At 39.8% G+C, this 24,480-nt stretch overlaps 1 protein-coding gene across 2 annotated transcripts in view; it reads right to left on the bottom strand.

The window, feature by feature from the left end:
- tat (tyrosine aminotransferase) overlaps nucleotides 1-24,480 on the bottom strand; it is a 50,381-nt gene that overhangs the window by 5,756 nt on the left and 20,145 nt on the right. Inside the window, exons 8-10 of one of the 2 annotated variants that reach the window (XM_088299340.1) lie at nucleotides 21,600-21,752; nucleotides 4,842-4,970; nucleotides 984-1,067 (exon numbers count right to left, since the gene is read on the bottom strand). In XM_088299340.1, the coding sequence (XP_088155466.1) occupies nucleotides 984-1,067; nucleotides 4,842-4,970; nucleotides 21,600-21,752 (366 nt within the window). The remainder of the gene's footprint in view (nucleotides 1-983; nucleotides 1,068-4,841; nucleotides 4,971-21,599; nucleotides 21,753-24,480) is intronic. The other variant, XM_088299341.1, reaches the window with a different exon arrangement.

Below are 24,480 nucleotides of genomic sequence, written 5' to 3'. Positions count from 1 at the left end.
ACTTAAATTTATGTTGATTGAGAAATACTTCCAACAACTTATTAACTTATTCAATGATCGATTTATATCATATGATAGATTTACATTTTAATTTGTTGTTTATGTACATAGACAGCATCGTTAGTTTTGCTATTAGCATAATACTGGTGTTATGGTCTGTAGAGGGGATAAAAAAGAAATAAAAAAACTATTTATGTATGGATAGGTCTGATCCCCCTGAACATTTTGAGTGGTTGGATGTAAAAAAAAAAATAGTCAGGAATGATAAAGTTATCCCACCTCAAAAGCAGAGCCTTTTTTGGCCATTTACTGTGTTGTGAAGTTATTTTAATTCCACTGCACAAGGGGACAAGTTTTAAAGATGGGAAGCAGGGGGCTTGCCTGGCATTTAGCGGGAGGTCATTTCAATCTTGGACCGTCATTACACTTTTTAACAATGTCATAATGATCAGAGGAAGGCCATGAAGTAGACGACCAACCTCAAACAAGGGTGAGCTAAAGTTTTACATGTCATAGAATTTTGTGGGCTTGTCTTTGTGGGTGTGTTTGTCCATCTGGGCTACTTCCAGATTTATGAACATGAGGTGCTTGTATGATTCTGGGCTTTAGGGGATTCCAATGGAAATATACTGAAATTGGTTGGTAAAATGTAATCAGTCCCTTTGTGTGCCACTCTTCGTCAAGGTTTTGTGGAAGTTGGTTCTGAATTTATTTGCAGAAAACTCACTGTGATATTGACTGCTGTAAAAATGAATAAATAAATAAATAAACGGTCATTAGAAAAAAAAGATGGTAGGAGTGGTAGGGCCTAAGAATTTTGCACAGTAGCTACTATAAATGTACTATAATTCTATCAATACAGTTATTTGACAAAAGAGAATTCTGACACAGTATAGAATACGTACTTAATAAACAGAAAGTTACTGTGGAAGAAAATCAGTGTAGTAATTTGTACAGCAATCCTACCCACTTATGATACTGACCATCAAGTACATTGCTCCTGAGGGCATGATGGGGCTCAAGCCAGGTACAGTGGAGAGCACATTAAAACAAATCTCAGCATTGGACTATGGAAGAAAAAGATACAGACTGTTTATGACACCATCGGAATGGAGAGCAAAGTTACCAGACACTGTGGAACCACTAAAATCAATTTATTTTTGTGATACTTGTCATTTCCTTACCATTTTTTTCTGTCAAAGGGATTAACTACGATTTGAGTTCTATTCCAGAGTCAAATCTGTTACCACATTGTCGACACTGCTGTCTATTAAGATGCTATGTCACTGGTAGGTTGCAAATTTTCTCAGTTTTTATTTGTTGAAGTTGTTCTTGTCGCAAACAAATTTTAGGTTCAAATTTCTTTGCCTCATTATTTTAAATGAAGTTAGTTGAGAATGCCATAGAGGGAGGTTAGAAAAGTGTCAGATCAACTGATGAGTTGGAAACTTGAAATCGAGATGTGTCTAATGTAATTAATGGTTATACTACACAGGTAGGATGTGAACTAGAAGAGAGTGAAATTCTGGAAGGACCTACACGAAGTAGTTCAGAGCATCCCTGATGGAGAGAGAGTCTGGTTTAGTGAAGATTGTAATAGACACGTTGGTGACGGAAACAGGAGCGGTGATGAAGAAGTGATGGGTAAATTTGGTATCCAAGAAAAGATCTTTGAGGTAAAGGTGGTAGGGGACATTGCCATGTTGTTGTTGCATGTTAGATTATTACAGGACATGTATGACTTTAATAGAACAGTGGTGAGGTGTGCTGTAAGTGTGACAGGGGACTTTCATGTAGAGATGGGGATGCATCGGGGATCAGCGCAGAGATTCTTTTTAATAGTGATGACAAGTCTGACGGATGATGTTAGACTGGAATCCCCATGTTCACAGATGATGTTATGATTTACAATGAATTCATGGAACAGGTGAAGTAACATTTAGAAAGGTGGAAGCATGTGCTGGAAAGGAGGTAGAAGAAATGGGTGTTTCAGCTCAAGACAGAATACATGTACATAAATGAGAGGAGTGGAGGGTGAAACTGCAGAGAGAAGATACTTAGATTTAACAGTTCAGCGTAATGGTGAGCGTGGTAAGCAGGTGAAGAAACTATTCCAGGAGGTTTGAATGGGTAAAAGAAATTGTCAGGTGATGTATGTGATAGAGGAGTCTCTGCAAGTATGTAGGGGAAAGTTAATCAGACAGTGGTGAGGCGGCTATCATGTATGGCTGGGAGACAGTCGTACTGAAGAGACAACAGGAAGCACAACTGGAGTTGGCGCAAATTAAAACCTTCAGGTTTTCTCTAGGAGTCACCAGGATGGATAGGTTTAAAGGTGAACTCCTCTGAGGGGCCAAGGTTAGAGAGGTCTGACTTTGACGATTGAGACACATCCAGAGAAGAGATAGGGAGAACATTGGCAGATGGAATGGTAGATGGTGGTTGGTTTTTCACAGAGGAAGGAAATAGCTGCATTAAATAGGCACTTATTTTCAAAAGACAGATGAACACAGAGTGACACAGAGGACAGGTTCAAATAGGTGGACTAAAGTATATACGATGAAGATGATACAACATAGCCTGAACATAGCCTGACAGCTTCTAATTGCAGTGCGTAAGATTAGAAAAAGGAAGCTGGTGAAGATAGTACAGATAATCAGATGGCGACAGTTAAGAAAGGAGGAGTGTTGTAAGTACTTTTATCTTGAGGAATTGGTGGATGTTTGAGTTGATAAAGCAGCAATGATTAGCGATACAGGCAGCAAGGTGTTTCTGTGTAGACAAGATAAACAGATTTGGCATTGGAACATGGAAACTCAGGAAGGTGTACAGAAAGAGAGGGTGGTGAGGTAGTGAGAAAGATGGGATTGTGAGAGAACCAAAGAAGCTGGGAATGACTTTCAGAAAGTTAGGGTGATTAAAGACAAAGCTGGAATTTTTCTACAAGTAATAGGTGCTGAGTTGATAAAATGAGTACTTTGAGGAATTAATGAATGAGGAACGATAAAAGAAGACAGTGGAAATAGAAACAGGAGGTAGGACTGATTAGAGAGGATAAAATGCGAAAAGCTCTGATGATGGCGACTGAAAAGGCGTTTGGCCCTGATGACACACCAGTGAAGGAAAGAAGCATACAGTATATGTGTAGGTGGGATTTTTGACAAGATTGTTCAACAGGATCTTGGTGAATGAGAAAATTTCTGTGAAATGGAGAAAAAATGTGCTTGTGTCAAAGTGTGATGTAAAAAGTAGAATTAACTTGGAAAAGAGTAGTGGGTGCCCCACTGAGACAAGAAGAGGAGGTTTGTGAGCAGCAGTTTCTTTTTCATGCCCAGAAAGAGCACCATAGATGTCATATTTGCCCTGGGGATGAAGATAGAGAAATACAGGTAAGGTCAGGAGCAGTGTGGAAGAGAGGTGAAGAAGAAAGTACAGAGGATGCAGGAGTGGGAAGCAAGTGTCTCATGGTTGATTTGTCTGAAGGTTGATGTGTGACACAAGAACACAACCTCAAATGAAATAAAATGATTATAGGATAGTTGTGAGGCCAGCCATGTTATATGGTTTGGAGATGGGAGCAGTGACCAGAGACATAGCTCGCAATATTGAGATTCTATTTGTGAATAATATGGAAAGACAAAATCAGGAATGGACTTATCAGCGAGACACCACTAGAAAGTTTAGAGACAAATCTGAGGAGGCCAGATTGTGATAGTTTGGATTTAGGCAGCGGAGTGACAATGGGTGGACCCTACAGAGCAGGCCTGGGCAAACTACGGCCCAGTGGCCACATGCAGCCCGTTAAACGTTTTAATCCGGCCCGCCAAACTTGAAAAAAATTAAATAAATAAACCTTGTTAATGTTTTATTTTCTAAATACTGTGGTTTTTCAAAGACATATATATTGTCGTAATGCTTTTGTTCATTTCCATTAAGATTAAATGTATTTTTTTTTTTCTCCGATGAGGTGAGGTTACCAAAACACTCCATCCATCTGCTCCTGGTCCGGCCCCTCTGTCAAATTTTAGAACCCTTTGTGGCCCGCCAATCAAAAAGTTTGCCCACCCCTGCTATAAGGCCTATAGCTCTAGAGTTCAGTTTGTGTTCTTGTCCAGCTTGTTTGTAGATGTTTTTTTTGTTGTTGCTTTTTTTTCCCTTTCAGTCATTGGGATGGATTGGTGGCGTCTCTGTTGCACACCTGCTGGTCATCATAATTAGTTAGGTTCATAAGTGCTGGAGACAGAGGAGGAAGTCTCTGGAATATTGCTCCTCTTTGCCAGTTGCCAGAGCGTCTTGTACTTCACAACATTTTAGTTCTCGTGTCTAATTTATCCATGTAAGTAGTTCCAGGCTCTTGTTATTCTCTGTTGTTTGCTATGCTTGTGTAGGTTAATTCTTGTCTTATACTATTAATGTATGCGAGCGGCTGAGTTTTTCTTTCGGTGTTCCTAGTATTCACTTTATGTTTCTTTGCATAGTAGTTCTGTTACCAAATTGTCAGATGAGGAGGCACTCTGTGCACCAGAACCACCAGAGAAGCGCAACACGCTTGAGTACATGGGTGCTCGTCTACCAAAATTGGGCGGTATATCTCAAGTCCATTTCTAGTTTGCCTCTTTTCACATAAAAAAAACAAAAATCAAATCATACTTATACATGCTAAGGTATCCTAAAATATGGCCAAGTCTTGTGTGACTAAACCATGCTGATATTTACATTCTTCTGAGGTATTTTGTCTCAACAAGTTTGATTGAATACCAAATTTTACAACCTGGCTGTTCAACTTTGGCGGTTCCATTGTCCGAAACTGTCACTACAATACAAATCTGCCTTCTGTTTACCTTTAGGAGATGAATGGTATCATCATAGAAACCTATACGTGTGTTGTTGAAGATTCCCTCCAGTGCCCCCTGGACAATTGTGCAGGGTCCAAGAATACGTTGGCAAAGCTTGACGAGGCCTTGTCGAATCTGCAGATGTTACACAATGTATACAATATGTATTTTTTACTTCAGTGTACATAGATGGACATTATAACATAAACTCACATTATATACATTTCTTATAAGTCACCTGATTTGTTACCTAGGCCTTCAGTGGCGACTTACCGGACTGATGACATATCTTACTATCACCACTATCATATTGCAATTATAGAAACCATCAAACCATAAATACTACATTAAAAAAAGCAATATAACAACAGGTAACATTGACACATACATCATCTGGAGTTGAATCTTACCTAACATATAAAAAAAATAACACTTTTTGTGTTAAAAGGACACATGAAATTGAGATAATTCATCATATTGTATATTATACTGGCACATAGGGCTCGGGGAAAAAAGTGTACTTTTTCTACATCTGAATCCGAATGCTGCCTTGTGGGCGTAGTAGTGAGTAAAATTTGACAACAGTTGAGGAGTAATAGTTCTCATTCATGGTGTTTTAACACTTTGTGTCCGTGTTGAAAAATGCGTCACATAATGTGTCATGCTCTTTTGGTGTGAAACCCCAGGTGTGGCGACGCAGAAGTTGTTCGCCTCCGTAGGAGTGCTCATCGTAGTAAGCTTGCACTACTTTTACTGCTTGGACATACTTTTAATTATTTTTTGTATACAGTGACTGTTTTAAATTTTTAACCTACGGACACGCTCCCACCGGTGAACCGGCCAACTGTCAAACAGCTAGCATAACTCCTGCCTCAGACTAGCCGCTGCTAGTGCAGGTGGTGCAGGATGAAACCAATAAAACAATCTCTGACCTGAGAGAGGAAGTCCATCGTCTGACGGAAGAACTCCGTCGAAAAGAGTCCCTCATCTCGTCTTTCACGACCCGTTTCCCACAACTCTCCACCGTCATTATGGATAGGCATTCCAGCGAAATCATGACAGCTGTGAGTATGACTGAGGCTCCACTGACGGACACGGTGAGATGGGATCCAGCTACCTGCCCAGGCCCATCCTGCTCAACACCACTCCATGGTACCACTTGGGTCGAGGTGGAATCCCGCAGCCAGAGGAGCAGAGAACCATCTCCCCGCCCTCCATTGGTCAGGAAGAATCGTTTTTCCGCCCTGGCAGAGGATTCTCCCGCTGCCACTGCTGCGCCCCTGCGGTCGGAGACGTCAGCCATAGCATCTGACCCCAGGGCTGGGGTCCCAGGTGCTCCTTCGAATTCCCTGCCGCTCACGCTGAATTCGGCCGAAGTGGGTAAGTCCACGCGTCGCCCGGTCGGCCGCTCTCGAGTGGGGCTGCTCAGGGACGCAGTGTCCCAGCACACAAGTGGGCCACAACGTCGGCGCCACTCACCAGTCCCGTCCTCAGTTGCCACCCGGCCTGGGGAGCACGATTTAGGACAACAAGGTCGGGATTCTCTCCACAGAGTTCACGGTTCCCCTGGCACTCATTCTTCACATCCTCTGCACTCACCAACCACCGTCATTGTTGGCGACAGCATCATTGAACACACACGCTACATTGGTACTATCACCCGCTGTTATCCCGGAGCCAAAGTCACGGACATAGCTAACATCCTGCCAGATGTTCTTCTCTCTCTTCCACCATCTGTATCCTGGCTCGTTGTCCACGTGGGGACGAATGAAACAGTGCGCCGACAATCGGAGCAAACCAAGCGAGATTTTAATGTCCTCTTCGACCTGTTAAAAACTTGTGGTCTGTCGGTCTGGATAAGCGGCACTTTACCGCCGCTATCCCGCGGCAGTGAGCGCTTCAGTCGTCTTTTAAGCCTAAACACATGGCTCATACATACGCACTTGCGGACATTTCGGTTTTGCTTTTATTGACAATTTTAACCTATTTTGGAACCGTCGTTCCTTTTACCAACCAGACGGTTTTCACCCGAGCTTCCTGGGTAGCTCGATTTTAGCAGCTAACATTCATTATGCAGTTGTCAATCACGCTCCCAGCTGACTCCTATGGACAAATCACTCCGCCTGTGTTCCCACCCCAAGCTCTAACACAAACCATTGCAATAACAACCTCACTACACCCACCTACAGGCCAATCTTGGTTTCTTTCAATAGCACTCCCAACAGGCCCCCACTATCATTACCACTCACATCGCACATTTTCTCAATTCAAACCATCACTCGCAGCTGCGTCCCTCTCACACACAAACAAAGTTTTAACAGTGACAATCTTTTACATGTTAACATTTCAAATACATGTGACCATGAGTGCACGTCCACAAACATTAACCTGGCTGTGCTGAACGTGCGCTCCCTTTTAAACAAAACTTTTATCATAAACGACCTGATTTTAGACAACAACCTTGAAGGTATTCTTTTATCTGAGACATGGCTCGGTACAGATGCTCCAGTTGCTCTCACCGAGGCTTGCCCACCAAATTAAAATTTTTTAGTTTCGACCAGAGACTGTAAAAGAGGAGACGGGACTGCGTCAATTATAAAAACATCCCTTATTTCAAAGGAAACTATTTTTAACAGGTATTTATCTTTTGAACACCATGCCTTTGTTTTTAGCAGTCCCTCTATTCTCTGCGTCACACTTTATAGACCCCCTCATCACTCTACTTCCTTTATTAGTGAGTTTTCAGAGTTCTTATCGATTTTACATTCCACTTATAACAGAATTTTAATAACTGGCGATTTTAATGTGCACGTTGACAATATCTCTGACCCACTGTTCAGAGAATTTTTAAACCTTTTAAACTATTTTGATTTTAAACAGCATGTCGCACAGGCAACTCACAACAGAGGACACCCCCTGGACCTGGTCATAACCTACGGCCTGTCCGTTGGTGTGTCCTCTGTTGTTGACCTGGCTGTGTTAGACCACTACTGTGTATATTTTAACATCGTCAGTTTTAATCAAGAAGCAGCCCCGGTGAGAACAGTGAGAAAACGCTGCCTAACTTTGGAGGTGGCTGCAAATTTTATTGAGAATTTAAAGAGTACTCCTGCTGACATTTTACCTGCACCTTGTGATTTTATTGTTGATAATTTTAACAGGGTTTTAAAATCAACATTAGACTCGGTTGCTCCACTTTTAACAAAAAACATAAAAATCAAGACGATACCCCCGTGGGAAAAATGATTTAACTAAGAAATCAAAAAGAAAATGCAGGAGTGCAGAAAGGAGCTGGAGAACGAGCAACCTTACAGTTCATAATCAAATATTATGTCAACAACTCAAATCCTACAATAAAACAGTCAAACTGGCAAAGAATGTCTTGCTTCTCAAATCTCATTACAATTAATAAAAACACCTTCGATCTTTTAACCAGCTCTAATCTTAAAAAGTCCTCACAGAGAGGTGAGGACTTTGCAGACCACTTCAGAAGTAAAATCGATGACATAAGATCCAGTCTTTTAGCTCATCAAAATGTAACTTCTATTAACGCTGGACAGTCATTTTTACCAGAGGAAACACTGGAAAGTTTTGCCCTGGTTGATGCAAGGACACTTGGTCGAGTTTTCTCCCAGGTAAATCAGACAACCTCCCTTTTAGATCCAATTCCCACATCACTTTTAAAAGCTTTTTATGGATTTTTTTGAGGAACAGATTTTAAATATAGTTAATTGCTCTCTTCAGACGGGTGTCTTCCCCACTGCGTTTAAAACGGCGGCGGTGAAGCCCCTTCTGAAGAAGAGCAATTCAGACCCCAGTGTTTTAAATAATTACAGACCTGTATCCAACTTACCGTTTTTAAGTAAGATTTTAGAAAAAATGTTTTTCTACAGTTAAATTATTTTTTAAATACAAATAATGTTTTAGAGAAATTTCAATCTGGTTTTAGAATGAACCACAGTACAGAGACAGCTCTTTTAAGGATTTTAAATGATTCCAGATGTTTTGCAGGTGCAAAAAAAAACTCACAGTTTTGGTGCTATTGGATTTAAGTGCCGCCCTTGACACAGTAGATCACCACATTTTATTAAATAGACTTAAAAACCTTGTGGGCATCTCTGTCACTGCTTTTAACTGGTTTAATTCCTATCTCACAGCCAGACGTTTCTTTGTAAGTATGGATACCTGTTCCTCCGAAACCCATGAAATTAAATGTGGGGTTCCCCAAGGTTCAATTTTAGGCCCAATTCTTTTTAATCTGTACATGCTTCCTCTTGGGGATGTCATTAGGAGACACAGCATCAGCTTCCACAGCTACGCTGATGACACACAGCTGTATATTGCCGTGTCTCCGGATGACACAAAGCCTATCGATACCCTTTTAAATTGCATTTGAGATATTAAGTCATTGATGGCAGAGAATTTCCTACAGCTCAATCAGGACAAAACAGAGGTTTTAGTTATCGGTCCTGAAGGTCAGAGGGAAAAACTTTTACCAAAACTACAAGATTAAAAATCATCACAAATTGTGAAGAACCTGGGCGTAATTTTTTACTCTGAGCTCAGTTTTTTTCCTCGTATTAAAAATGTAACCAAGATTGTTTTTTATCACCTTGAGAATATAGCCAGAGTCCGCCCGTTTCTCTCTCAGGCTAACGCGGAGGTGCTGATGCATGCTTTTATTTCCTGCCGCCTAGATTATTGTAATGCCCTGCTTTCTGGTCTTCCCAAAAAGAGTATTTCTAGGCTACAACTACTTCAGAATTCAGCCGCACGGGTGCTGACGAGGACCAGAGGGCGGGCACATATTACACCAGTTTTAAAATCGCTGCATTGGCTCCCCGTGTGTTTCAGGATTGATTTTAAGGTGCTTCTATTAGTTTTTAAATGCCTAAACGGTCTTGGGCCATCTTATTTATCTGACCTTCTTTTCTCGTATCAACCCTCGGGGACCCTGAGGTCCTCTGGCACCGGCCTGTTAATTATTCCTAGGGTGAGGACTGGAACACATGGCGAGACTGCATTCAGCCATTCTGGTCCTCGTCTATGGAATAGCCTGCCGTAGGACATCAGGTCCGCAGAGACTGTTGATATTTTTAAAAGGAGGCTCAAGACTCACCTTTTTAGTTTGGCTTTTAAACAATTTATCTTTTAATTCAGGACTGTCATTTTATCTATTATCATTGTCTTTAATTTTTAGCTTTGTTTGTCTTTAAGTATCATAATTTTTCTTATATATTTTAGCTCAGTCTTTTTATATTATTGTCTTTTAATTTTTAGCTTCTTTTTCTTTTAGCATTATCATTTTCTTTTATATATTTTAGCTCCAGTGTTTCCTCAAGGGGGGCCGCCGCGCTGGGAGGTGTGGCTGGCCTTCTCACAGGGGGTTTCATCCGGGAGGCTCCTTAGGCCCGGCGGACCGGGGCCCTCTGCACTATGTGTAGGGTCTACCCTGGTCAGTCTGGGCCGGGGGTCTGTGTGTTGGCGGAGCTCCCTGTGGCCGTGGGCCGTCATCCCTCTCAGCGCGGATGACCTACCCTGGGTACATTTTCTCAAATGGTTTCTCTGTGCCTTGCCATGTCTTTCTGTCTTTCTACTAAGATGGTTTATTAAGTTGTGTGAATGCGAGTGTTCTGTGTGTATGCGAGTTCAGGCGTGTATGTGGATGTGTCTTGTGTTTATGTTGCGTGGGTGGAATGGGTTTTAGTATTTTGTTCTAATTTGGATGTTTTTATTGTCCAGCACTTTGAGCTGCATTTTATGTATGAAAAGTGCTATATAAATAAAATTTGATGGATTGATTGATTGAAATACGTAACAGAGAATAAAATACATGCTTACCAGCTATGCCACCCATACATTTAAAGAAATATTTTGATGATTGTTTGGTATTTTAACAGGTGGGAGTGGACATAGAAACGTGCATGTGAATTTTGATGACTATTGGACACAGTTTTCTAACACTGAGCTACCATAAGCTTTTTGACAAGGAAGAGTGTTAAGGTCTTCATGATGTCAAAAGAAGAAATCTGTCATTTTTCGCGAAAAGCTGTGCAAGTGGCAATGCACGCTTCGCCAATAAAACAACGCTGATTTTGAGGGTCTAAAAATAAAAACAAAATTTATGAAACTTTGCACATACTTCAGGCCTGGAAAGTTAATCAATTCATCAATTTTTAATTTTTTGTGCAATTTTTTAAAAATGGCTCGCTAGCATCCCCTAGAATTTTTCAAAAATGCATCCCCGAATGTATGTTTCACCCAGATCTTTGAAAATTTGTAACAAGTCCAGACCTACAAAAAAGTATCTTGCAACCAGATACTAAACTGAACAGAAGTCGGCCATTTTGATATCAATTTAAAGTTTGATGTCACTTTGACAACAAAAGGTGGTGTGACTTGAAACAACATTATAATTTCTGTTAAAGATTTCGTCCATTTGAAATAGTAAAGGTCTAAAGACAACTCCAAACTTAATAAACTTATTTTTCAAGGTACTGGTAGCGCCACCTACTGGTTAAAGGAAGTAATTATTCATTTGATTGATGTTTTTCTCATAGCAGGTTAACAAAGTCTACTTCAGATTTGCTCTGAAGTGTTTAGGATTTCATGACGTCAACATTTGAAATTTGTGATTTTTCGTGAAAAGCTGTGGGTATGGCAACACACAGTTCGCCTACTGGAAAATCAATGTTTTATTCGTTTACTGTGCGAGATTAAAACAATGGTTGCTAGTGGCCCCTAACATTTTTTTTTTTAAAAAGCAGTGACTGCTGTACGTTTCACCTAGATCCACGAAAATTTGGTAGTATATGTAACAAGGCAATACGTACAAAAAGAGTTTCTTGGAGCCACCTTCTAAACCAAACAGGAAGTCTGCCATTTTTAATTTACTTATTATTATTATTATTATTATTCACCGTGGCAATGACAATTGCTGTAACATGACTCATAGGATCCTATCTTCTTGAATTTTTTCATATTTGATGATAGTCCAGCCCTGCAGACATCTACAAACGTATTTTTATGGGAGTGGCAACGCCACCTACTTCCAATAGGAAATACACGTTTTTTTTCTTCGATGTTTTACTCCAAGCAGGTTAACAATATCAGTGGCGGGCCGTGCATTTCACACCTAGGCCTTCAATGAAGTCCTACTTAGTTCGACTTGAAGAAATACCCCTCTTAAAACCATCATTTACAACACCACGGCTGGAGAAATAATATACAGACACGCACTTACGCACTACTTGCTTCTCTTGAAAGGTCCGTCTTGAATAGAATAGAATAGAAATCCCTTTATTGTCATTGTACTCAAGTGTGCAACGAGATTAGATGGCCTTGCAAGAATATCTGCAATCAAATCAACACTTTTCGCTCCTTCGACCATTGTGGTTTAAAAAAAAGCAATAATATACTTTAGATTTTCGAACTGTTGCCATTTATGACTTTCTGGTGTGTCGATTCCGTATTGGGCTGCCGCCTCTCAAGTGAGTATCCAATCACTAGAGAAGGCTCACTGTAACCAACTTGTGATCTGATTGGCTATCGCAACTGTCTATCAATTGTATGAGCCCGTACAATCACACAGAACAGATGCCCGCACGATTGTATCTGAAGGCCTCCGACGAATTGTGTGTGCTAATGGTATTATGAAATCTTCCTGGCGACATAATTTTTTTATTCTTCATGTTGATGTCATATTATATAATCGTGTTGTAATTTTAGGTGAAATTTTATCCATTCAGAATTCAGTAAGTTGAGCAGGGAATTATGTACTCATCTTCATATTCAGTTATTATATTCCACTCTGCATTATATCTGCATCATATCTTTAAAGCTCATATTGGGTTCTATTATCAATTGTAATCATCAAACAAATTTCAATAGTAATGTGTTATAGTACTCGCATTAATAAACTTTGCAATGCATCACTAACCCAACAAAGTAGGTTTTAACTTCACCCAGGTTAGGATGACCTGACCAGATAATGGAGTGAAACCAAGGACAGGATATGGTCAGACAAACAAGCACAATGTATAAATATCAAACGGTCTCACATATTATTGTTTACTAATGCTGAGTTATCTTGTATTGATTATGTTATTTACACTGTAATTCTCAATAATAGGATCAGGTAAGAGAGGAACGGCAGAGATCGGAACCCAATTGTTGTCATTCATCTATCCGCCAGTAAAACCCATCCTTGGTGTTCATGTTGTTTTGTCTCCTTATTCCCTACTTGTCATGTTGCGATTCCTTTCTACCTGGAGGCGGGTCTCTCGATTGACCTCTCTCTCTCTCTCTCTCTCTCTCTCTCTCTCTCTATATATATATATATATATGTATATATATATATATATATATATATATACAAACATACAAAGCAATACAACTTTATTTATATTGCGTATTTCACAACAGCTGGACCTTTAACAAAACACTTTCCATATGTAATATAATTAGCGGGTAATTATAACACAAATTAAAACACAAACACATAAACAATAGATACCAGAAGAACAGCAGAACAGTGACAGTTTCATGTTGAGTCGAAAGCTAAAGAATAAAAATGTGTTTTCAAACGGGTTTTAAAAGTGGAGAGAGGGTTCGCTTAACATTTAATGGGAGGTCTTTCCATAGGGGAGGACCAGCAACAGAAAAGGCTCAATCCCTCCCAGAGGCTGCGCTTAGTCCTCGGTACCTCCAGCAGCATGTGGCCCGCAGACCTGAGGTAGCGGGGTGCTCAGAGAGGTACGCTTGGGCGAGGCCATTAAAGGCTTTGAAGACGAACAAAAGTATCTTGAAGCAAACTCTAAAGTGCACTGGGAGCCAGTGAAGAGAGGACAAGATCGGGGTTATGTAATCTGTCTTCCGAGCTCCAGTTAAAAGGCAAGCAGCAGCATTTTGGACCAGTTGGAGGCGGTTGAGGGAGGACTGGCTGACTCCAAAGTAAAGTGCATTACAGAAATCTAGCCTAGATGTGACCAAGGTATGGATTACTGTTTTTAAGTGATTCTGGAAAAGAAAGTGCTTCACTTTAGCCAGCTGTCTAAAATGATTGAACAACAGCACTGAGTTGCCAATCTAATTTAAAATCACTGTCAAATTTAAAACCCATATACATGTTCTAAATTTAGCTGCTTGCAGTTTAGTTGTTAATGGTTGTGTCTTGAATTAATTTGAGTGGAAAGTAAATGTATACCGTTATTCTAGCTTTTTTCTTTTTATACTACCTTCTTTACATTGCAACAAAATTATTTCCATTGAGTATTGTTCAATGAATATTTTTGAATGGAAGGGTAGTGTTTTACTTTTGTGAGATACTCAATCATGGCTTGCATGTATATTAAGTGTCACACCTCCACAACTACCTCACAAACCGGCCACATACGTGAGAACACAGGACTGTGTGTCTGACATGCTCCTCGGCAGCACGGGAGCGCCACAGGGAACTGTTCTGGCTCCCTTCCTGTTCACCCTCTACACCTCGGACTACAAATACAATTCCTCCACCTGTCACCTGCAAATGTTCTCTGATGACTCTGCGATTGTCGGCCTCATCACTGACGGAGACGATCTTCTGGAAGCGTCGGCACGCTCCACCTGCACCGGTGAATATCCAGGAAACAGACGTTCAGAGCGTCTCAACTTACAAGTACCTGGGTTTTCATCTGAACAATAAACTGGACTGCAGCGACAACACAGACACTCGCTATAGGAAGGGTCAGAGCAGACGCTTCCTACTCAGGAGGCTGAGGTCCTTTGGCGTTCGGGGGACACTCCTCAGGAACTTCTTTGACTCAGTGGTTTCACCGGTCATTTTCTATGGAGTGGTCTCCTGGGTAGGAAGCATCTCGGGCCGGGACAAAAAGAGACTGGACAAACTAGTGAGGAGGGCCAGCTCTGTCCTGGGCTGCTCCCTGGACTCTGTGGACTCAGTGGGGGGCAGGAGGATGACGGCAAAACTGTCATCAATGCTGGACAACCCTGCCCACCCACTCAATGACACTCTTAGAACACTCCACAGCTCATTCAGTGATAGACTGTTACACCCTCGCTGTACAAAAGAGAGATTTTGCCACTCCTTCCTGCCGGCTGCTGTCAGACTTTTTAACAAGAACATTAGGTCAGGCCAATAAACGGGCGGGCATTAGTGCAATTGTGCAGTCCGAGGATGCAATACACACTACTACTGTGCTCTATCCAATGCTGTACTTAAATAGTGACCAATGCTGTATTTTGTTTACCGTTACAGTATTCTTATCTTTGCAGTACTTTTACCATTACAGTACTTTTATCATTGCAGTATTTTCTATTATTGCAGTATTTTTTTTATCATTGCAGTACTTTTACCATTACAGTACTTTTATCATTGCAGTATTTTTTTTTATCATTGCAGTACTTTTACCTTTACAGTACTTTTATCATTGCAGTATTTTTATCATTGCAGTATTTTCAATCATTCAGTATTTTTTTTTTATCATTGCAGCGTTTTAATTTATTTCCCCTTTGTACTATGGACAGACATTAGGAGTGTTTCCGAACACTTGTATATGTTGTGGGATGTAAGTGTGTATATACATGGGGATCTGAGTATATACAAATATACTGTGTATATTTGCATGCTTTTTATGAATGTCTGCTGCTCTAATGTTGTACATTAACGGTTACATTACGCTGCCGTCTCTGTGTGATCTATATCTTTGTAACACTGCAAATTTCCCCATTGTGGGACTATTAAAGGACATCTTTATCGATATGTATATATACACATATATATATATATATATACGTATGTAAATATACATGTATATATATACACATATATATATATATACATATATATATACATATATATATGTGTATATATATATATGTGTATATATATATGTATGTATATATGTGTATATATATAAATATATGTGTATATATATATGTGTATATATATATATATGTATATATGTGCATATGTATATATATATATGTGTATATATATATATATATATGTGTATATATGTATATATGTGTATATATATATGTGTGTATATATATGTATATATATATATATGTATATATATATATATGTGTGTGTGTGTATATATATGTATATATATATATATATGTGTGTGTATATATATGTATATATATATATTTATATATGTGTGTGTATATATATATGTGTATATATATATATATGTGTATATATATATATGTGTGTATATATACATATATATATATATATATGTATATAAGTATATATATATATATATATATATATATATAGAATGCGCCCCTAAAGTGCACATGTGCGCAGTCTAATGCAAATTGCAAATGCGCTCCATTCCATTCAATCAATTAACACCAATGCATTGGATTTTACGCGCAAGGTTGCATGCACACATTTAACGGTAATGTCACTATATGGCCATTAATGTAGCTATACTATACAATACAATACAATTTTATTTATATAGCACATTTGACAACAACTAATACCTTGGCATTGGCCGGCATATGGGTGTCTTGATGTTCCGGTTCCTCAGTTGACAAGCCGTAGCTCCGTGGCTCTGGTTCCAGGAACGACGTTCGACCTGTGCTGGTCTTCATACGTGCTATCCTCACTTTGAAGTAAGAGCGTCTCAATTCGATCGAAGAGGCTTTTAGATTTAATGGAATGACCCTCTTGCCTGTCAAAAATGGTCACTATAGTTGCTGATGGCTTGTTTTGACGCATGTTTAAATGATTAAAATGTCCACTGCACTGGTTTCAGTTTAACAATAAAAAATTATTTACTTCCAAATAGTTGCATTTTTTTTTTTTACTCCTTCAACATGAAATATGAAATTAAATAATACCAAACGTCCCCTTTTGTCCTTTCTATAATTTTCAATATAAACAAAGTCTAACTCAATGCCAACCAGGTCCATGTTCATTGCTGCGGCTACAGCACGTCACTGTCCAAAACCTTTTGCCTTTCCTCAAAGCAACACCTGGGTCTCATCATCATATTGATTATGTAGACTCCCCAACTGGTGGGTGGTTTGAATCCAAAACATAAATCAACATATCAGAAATGGCTTGTCCAATGTGACAAAGGTTATTGTGTAAGCATTCACATTACATCACAAAACCTGCATATGTGTCCCGTGCAGAAGAGACTACGTCATTCCCGGCGTAGTGTTTACGGAACTAAATGTGGTCCAGCGTGTCGGGGCATTTCAACAGAGGAGCAATGTCATAGGAGGTAGAAATCAGTAGTGGTCGGTCAAGGCCTTCAAGGCATAAACAAGAAATCATGATCATATTCTTCACATTGATGTCATATCATATACTAATGTATTTTTAGGTGAGAGTTTTAATACAATCAGAATTCAGAAAGCTTGATTTTGCCAGGGAGATTTCATGATACCAGGAGCACACACTATTCGTCCGAGGCCTTCAGATACAATCGTGCGGGCATCTGTTCTGTCAAAGTCAATGAGCTTTCAGAGTTGATAGACAGTTGCGATAGCCAATCACATCACGGGTAGGTTACAGTGAGGCTTCTCGCTGGCCTTACGCTGATGGAGATAAACGCGTTTTGTGATTGGATATTCACTTGTGAGGGGGCATTGCTACGCTAAATCAACACTCCCGGAAGTCGTAACAGTTCGAAAATGTAAAGTATATTTTTGCTTTTTTTAAACCACAATGGCCGAAGGAGGGAAAAGTGTATGTCCAGCCGTGGTGTCATAAATGATGGTATTATAAGGGGGTTTTATTCACGTCGGACCGAGGTGGTCTTCACTGAAGGCCTGCGTGTGAAATGCACGGCCCGCCACTGGTAGAAATATGGTATTAGCGGTAATGATGAGGCAAGGCTTTTTCAATCTCATTTCATAGAGTCGTCAGGTTGCCGTGCGTAAAAGATTTGTGGCTGAATCATTATCACCATAAATGTCCACTTTATGCTTAATGTTTCAATTGAAATTAAAGTAAAATATAAAGTCAGTACTGCTTATTTGCTCTCCCAGCTGCCACCATTCTCCCTCAGCACACATGACAGCATTTCAAAAGTAATTTCCCATACTTTTTCAAAGCATAGCAGATCTACCATACTATCTTTACGGCGTCAAATGGAAGCAGAACATGCAGTGATCCTGCAAAATTGATGGCATTAAATGACTCCTCAATTAACAGTGTTGTGCAAGTAAATGTTCAGATGGAATGTCATCCTACTTGAAGTGCAAAACTTATACAGCACTATTGATCCGAGCGCCAAAGATGGACTCAACAGCCCAAACACAGGCACATCAACCAAATATAAGTCACAATGCTCAAGCAGCAACACTTTCTCAAAGCATTGGCGATCGCTAGGCTGCAGGCCCATTAAACACAGGCACATCAATCAAATATAAATTCCAGTGCTCAAATTGCACGATCTTCTCAAAGCAATGACAAATTCTAGAGGCTGTTACACAAACAAAATGAACAGCAGTTTTGGCACAAACGCAAAGTTTTTAGTTCCTACCACGCGGAGAAGTGCCTAGTTTTAATGGAGAACCTCTGCAATTTTGGACCTTCTTGAGAACCTTTAAGCATTGTGTGGAAGCAAAGCTGCAATAGGAGGACTGCTTGTTCTAATTGGAACAATACACTGGGGAGTAGCCTAAAGAGTTGGTTCACAGCTGCCAACACCTACCACTGGACAAGAGCCTATGATGCAGCCAACGACCTTCTTAAACAACGTTTTGGAAATGAATTTAAAATCACAGATGCCAATGTGAATCATATAATTGAATGGCCTACTGTAAAGGCAGATGATAAAAAGGGGCTACTGGCCTATGCATTGTGCTTGTCTGACTGTGCAGCAATGCAATGAAAGAACTGCAATATTTTTTGACAAACTCAATCCGCCAGCAAACATTAAGATAATAACAGAGAAGCTTCCTTTTAAGTTCAGAAAGCGTAGAAGAAAACAGGCTTATGAAATCCAAGGTGACAAGGCGGGTTCCAAAGACATTTTAAGGTTTATTCAGTATCAAGTCAATATAATTTCAGATCCAATCTTTGCTGATATCTAAGAAACCCTCAAAAGGAAGTTTTTCCGATGCCAGTGAGACTGATAGCACTGTTACTTACATCAAGTTTCAAAATGACAGGAACGTAGTTCATGCTGCTTTCTTATGAGGCAAGGACAGAGCCACTCCATTAAAACACATAATTATACCTCACTTAGAACTAGCAGCAGCAGTTCTTGCTATTAAAGTGCATAAGATGCTGCTTCTGGAACTGCTGCTGACTTTGGAAGAATCACAATTTTGGACGGGTAGCATGTTAGTGCTAAAATATGTACAAAATGAGAGCAAAAGGTTCCAAACATTTGTTGCAAATAGAATAGAAATGTTTAGAGAATGCTCCAACATTTCACACTGGAGATACGTTCCTACTACACATAACATGCCTCTGGGGGGCTAAAATTGAATACTTGATTAAAGAAAATGGGTTGATGGTCAAACATTTCTGTGGGATGCAGAAAGTGAATGGCTGTTGACCCTGTGGACATGGATTGTCTCCATCGTGAATGCACATTCTCTGAAGATAATAAACGGCATTAAAAAATTTGAAGTTTTCAGTTGGTTGGTTTCTCAAGTTGAAGAGGATTTTGACAATTTTAAGTCAAAAGAGGAAGCAGGTTATTTATGAAAGCACAGGTGGTTGTGGTAGTCAATTGACAAATGTCAATTTAAAAATGCAAAGTTGAAAGCCACATTTGGAGACCAAAGACAATCTATAGATGACCTGTCGGAAGCTAAGATGCCCATTATTCGCTTCTCACATCTGGATATAAAGTGAAAAAGTGAGTACAATCTGCAAACCTGACCGGATTTATGAGGGAGTTCCGAGAGTTGAAGGACGAGTAAATAGATCTTCCATGCCTGAGGAAAAAAAGCACTCATTCCTTTCAGCCAAAGACCAACATGTACATGAGCAATTGGGCCATGCCGGCAAGAATCATGTACTATCCAAACTAAGGAAATTTGATTGGATCACAAACGCTGATTCAGCAGCAAGAAAAATTATAGGAAAATGCCATGTCTGTCAACTTTTGAAAGGAAAGGTGGGTGAGGAAAAGATGGCAGACCGTCCTGCCAAATCAATTGTTCCAAATCTCTCACCATTTGCACATGATGGTGTGGATTACTTTAGTCCAATAGATGTGACGCGAGGACATCGTACCCTAAATTGTTTCGGAGTTAATTTCACTTGCATGTCCAGTTGCAACTTGCAGTTCACCTAGAGGTATTACGCTTGCCACATGTTCCTGTGTTGACACATTCTGAAGTTTTATCTGCCGCAGAGGACAAGTCGCTACCGTACGTACAGGCAATAGAACCAATTTTGTAGGAGCCAAAAGGGAGCTCAGGGAAGCATTGGCTTCGCTGAATCATGACAAAGTTCAAAGAACAATGGTGCAGGATGGAATCAGATGGATTTTCAACCCTCTTACTTTTTATCCAAATATGGCGGCATTTTGGAACGAATCAGCAATGCTCGACAGCAATGTTTGGACGATGAACGATTTCACACAGTGTTAAGTGGAGGCCGTATTAAACAATCGCACCATAACAAAGTTACCCAATGATCCCAATGACCTTGAGCCGATAATGAACCATATTTTGTTGATGCAAGAAAAGCCAGGGTTGCCCCCTGGACTTTTTGAGAATAAGTATATGTTTATAAGACATCAACATTCAGTGTGTCCAATAAACCTACCAAGAATGTTTTGGGAATGTGAGAGGAAACATATCAAGCAAATCAAAGGAGTGAAATATTCATGGGTACGGTACGTAGAAGAAAACAGCATTTGAAAGGCGATTTGGGGGGTAATGTAGACTAGAGTATCTTATTCTTTAGAAATTACAATATAAACATGAAAAAATAGAATACATTATCAGAGATGCTGATTATTAACTGTTTTCATCTGTGCAGATCCCAACAGAAATGTCAAACCTGCCTCCCTCTGACCACCCAATCAGAGAATGGAAATATGCTGATGTAGTCAAGGCTAACTGAGGTGAAAGTGAAATCAGATTTTTGATATCTGATTTGAAACAGCCCCATTACAAATTTTTATTTAATTTTGGCCAGTGCTACTGATTCTTTAGGCCACAGGTGTCAAACTCAAGGCCCGGGGGCCAGATCTGGCCCGCGACCTCATTTGATGTGGCCCGCGAAGGGCAAATCCTGCGCGTCAACTTCCTGTTTCTAGCACATTTTCTTCACTTTTAACAACCTTGAGATAGGCCATTTATTTGTTACCAATCACCCCCTTTTGAAATAAATTGAAGTATTGTTGAACAAACAATTACTGACTGAATTCCTGAATTTGTTGTGTGTGTGTGATAACATTAGGTGATCATACAATTATTTGGGTTCCCAGTCATAATGGCCCTCTGAGGGGCAAACCATAACTACGATTTGGCCTGTCCAACAAAATGAGTTTGACACCCCTGCTTTAGGCCCTGGACAGATAAGAATCCCAAGGCAACCCACAGAGAGTGAAATGTAATTGGACAGATAAAATAATAATCTAATATCCGCACACATTTACTGGAAGAAGTGCAGCCAAGGGAAATGCTACAAAATTAAATAGACCTTTTGCGAGAAAATTTATACAATATTGTGGAACACTATGATTATGTTGTAACTGAAGATCAGTGATTCAGACATTATACCCATTCACCAGTAACAGATATATAAGTAGTCGTATAACTAACCGCAGATCCAAAGATGTTGTTCCTGTCGTGGATGAAGATCCATCCCATCCTCCAACCGGGGACTAGCCACCGCTTGGCAAGGCCGCCACAGGAAATGATTGGTACCTCACTGCTGAGAGATGCCAGTGAGGGGCAGTCACAACCTGGGAAAATCTGACAAAAAAAATAAGATTCAATATGAATGTGCTTTTTTTTTTTTTTACATAATTCATTACGGATAGAAAATGTTCTGTGAATCTTTTACATGTAAGATTTTATGAACCCCAAAGCTTAACCTTTGTGTGACTCTGTCCATTTTTGGGCCTTTTTTTGTATTTACATAATTGAAAAAGCATTGAAAAAAGCACTCTACAGAGCTGAAATATCACACACGTTAAAAATAGGTCAAAGTTCAAAATAGCAAAAAGCAGGAATTTTAAAACATTGCAATTGGGAAAGATAATTCAAAATCAAACATACGTAGGGCTTATAATGTCCATTTTAAGGCCCATTGACTTCCATTATAACTCAAAAGTTTTAATAGATTGTAAAAAAGGGAATGTGTGTAATGGGTAAAAAATAAATTGGGGATTTGGAGCATTAACCTCACTAAAGCTCCATGTGCAGGCGTACGCATGTGGCATGCAACAATTCTGATGAAGCAAAATACCAGTACTTTCCAAGTGTTCGCGTGTAGAGTTGAATGGATGTGAGTACTGTGCGACTTTTTCAAATGCCTTTAAGATGGCACACATCCCTTCAAAGGAGAATGGGAAAAATATATAATTGATTGTGTACCCACTTAATCAGCAGGTGGTGCCAGAGAGTAGTTAATGAGTTTCCTTGTGTCATGACCCGTGGCGGTCATGTCGGGTCTTTTGTTGGTTTTTGTCATGTCCCGTTTCCCAGGCCATGTGTGTTTTGTTTTCCCAGCTGTGTGGGGGCATTCCCTCCAGCGATCGTCTCGTGCCATGTGCCACACACACTACTTAAGCCTCCTACACTGACAACTCAGCGTCGGAACATTGCTCCCTTTGAGGACTGTCACGGCCGCTCCCTGATCTCGTTCTCGCCCTCGATCACGCTCACGATCCCTAGTTTTTGTCACTGTCCTTGTTCCTCGTCATCCGTTCCCGCTCACGATCCCTAGTATTTGTCACTGTCCTTGTTCCTCGTCATTTGTTCCCGCTCACGATCCCTAGTATTTGTCATTGTCCTTGTTCCTCGTCATTTTGTTCTGTTTAGTCACGTTTAGTTCGTCTTTGTTATTTTTGCACCCTGCCACGTTTGTTTGTCCTAGTTCCTTGTTGGTTGATTTAATAAATTCCCTCTAAGTTACACTCCCCTGGCTTCCCTGCATTTTGGGTCCTTCCCCACCTCACCGACCGGCGAGCCCTGACACCTTGAAACACAATGATTTCTCTAAGGGTTGCACTGGTAAAATTTCATACCTTAAAACTAGATGAAAACTGCCTTGATTGCAAGACAAGGTGAGCGTGTGTACGTGCATGTGCGTGACAGTGTGTACAGGTTATTCACGAAGAGGTATGCATGCGTGACATGTAACAATTATAATAAGAAAAAATACCAGTATTCAGAAATGACAAAGTTATCACACCTCAAAAGCAGAGCTATCATTTTCAGCATTGTGAAGTTATTTTAATTCCAATGCACAAGAGTTAATTATGTTGGTAGTACATTGTATTTACTTTACTGACAAACCAGGGACGTTCGGCGACCAACGTTTGACCGGGAAATTGACCGGCTACAAAGATATACAGAAGCTGTCGGTACATACCGTTTGAAAGCCATTTAAGATGTTTTAACTTGAACACATTACCACCCCTTTGAAATAAAGTATTAATAAAAATCTAACAAATTCTTTTACAGATATGTAGAGATTTTTTTTGTCATCAGAATGAGAGCACATGAACATTTTGACCTTGTGTTGTTCACTGACAGTATTAAAACAAAAAAACAAAAGACATGGTCCCACAACCCCCAATTTCCTCAACAGTGTCTTCCGTCCGTCCATCCGTCCGTCCATCCGCCCGTCCATCCATCCATCCCTCCATCCGTTCTGATATGCAGTCAAAAAAATGCATTCTGCTGCTGTGAAATAGGTATGGTGAGGTTCTGTGAACATACATCTATCTTGTATTATTGAACGAACCAAATGCCATAGAGTAGAAATTGTTCAGTTGACAAGAAATATTAATTTTAGATTACTTAAATTGTTTACATGGCTAACATGGGATCCTGACTTTAATTAATATTTACCTGTCAAATAAAATTACTATAAGGAGAAACAGGTTGAGTAGAAAATCTTTTTTTTTTTTTTAGTCAACTGCCAAAATGACTCATTGAACTTAATAATTAATTTCATGATAACCCGCATGAAAATTTTGTTTAACAAGGGTGTGGCTAGTTCATTTTACTTTATTAGTAGTTTGGCTTTGTATGAGTAAGTTCATACTAAAACAGCTACGTAAATAATTTATTTGAAGTTATTAAAATTGTAAGAACCTTCCCTGTGAAATTCTACTCATAGTCTTTTGTACAGTGCTGTTAAAATGCATTTGCTATCTTCTCAATTTCATATTTTGTTGCATAGTTTCCCAGTGTTAATGTTGAAGATCATCACTCAAAGCATACTGGCCCTGTGTGAAAATGTATATGCCCCCTAAACCTAATCAGATCTATTGGCCAACCTTGTGAAAAACACAGGAGGAATTTATCTTAACAGTTACAACCCGTCCAAAGAAACAAACAAAAACAACAGAAGGAGAATGAGAATGACAAAATGAGACTCCTGGTGGTTCGCTGTTTGAATATCTTAGATGTGAAAGGAGACCGATAGGAGAGAGGAGGAAAAAAAGACAGACTCTCCTTGAAGGGGAGC

Source organism: Idiotropiscis lumnitzeri, chromosome 6 (genome assembly GCF_059441095.1).
Source record: "Idiotropiscis lumnitzeri isolate Australia: NSW breed Sydney's pygmy pipehorse chromosome 6, RoL_Ilum_1.0, whole genome shotgun sequence".
Lineage (NCBI taxonomy): Eukaryota > Metazoa > Chordata > Actinopteri > Syngnathiformes > Syngnathidae > Idiotropiscis > Idiotropiscis lumnitzeri.
The sequence above is the reverse complement of the archived record's forward strand: the minus strand, read 5'-3'. Positions and strand labels throughout refer to the sequence as shown.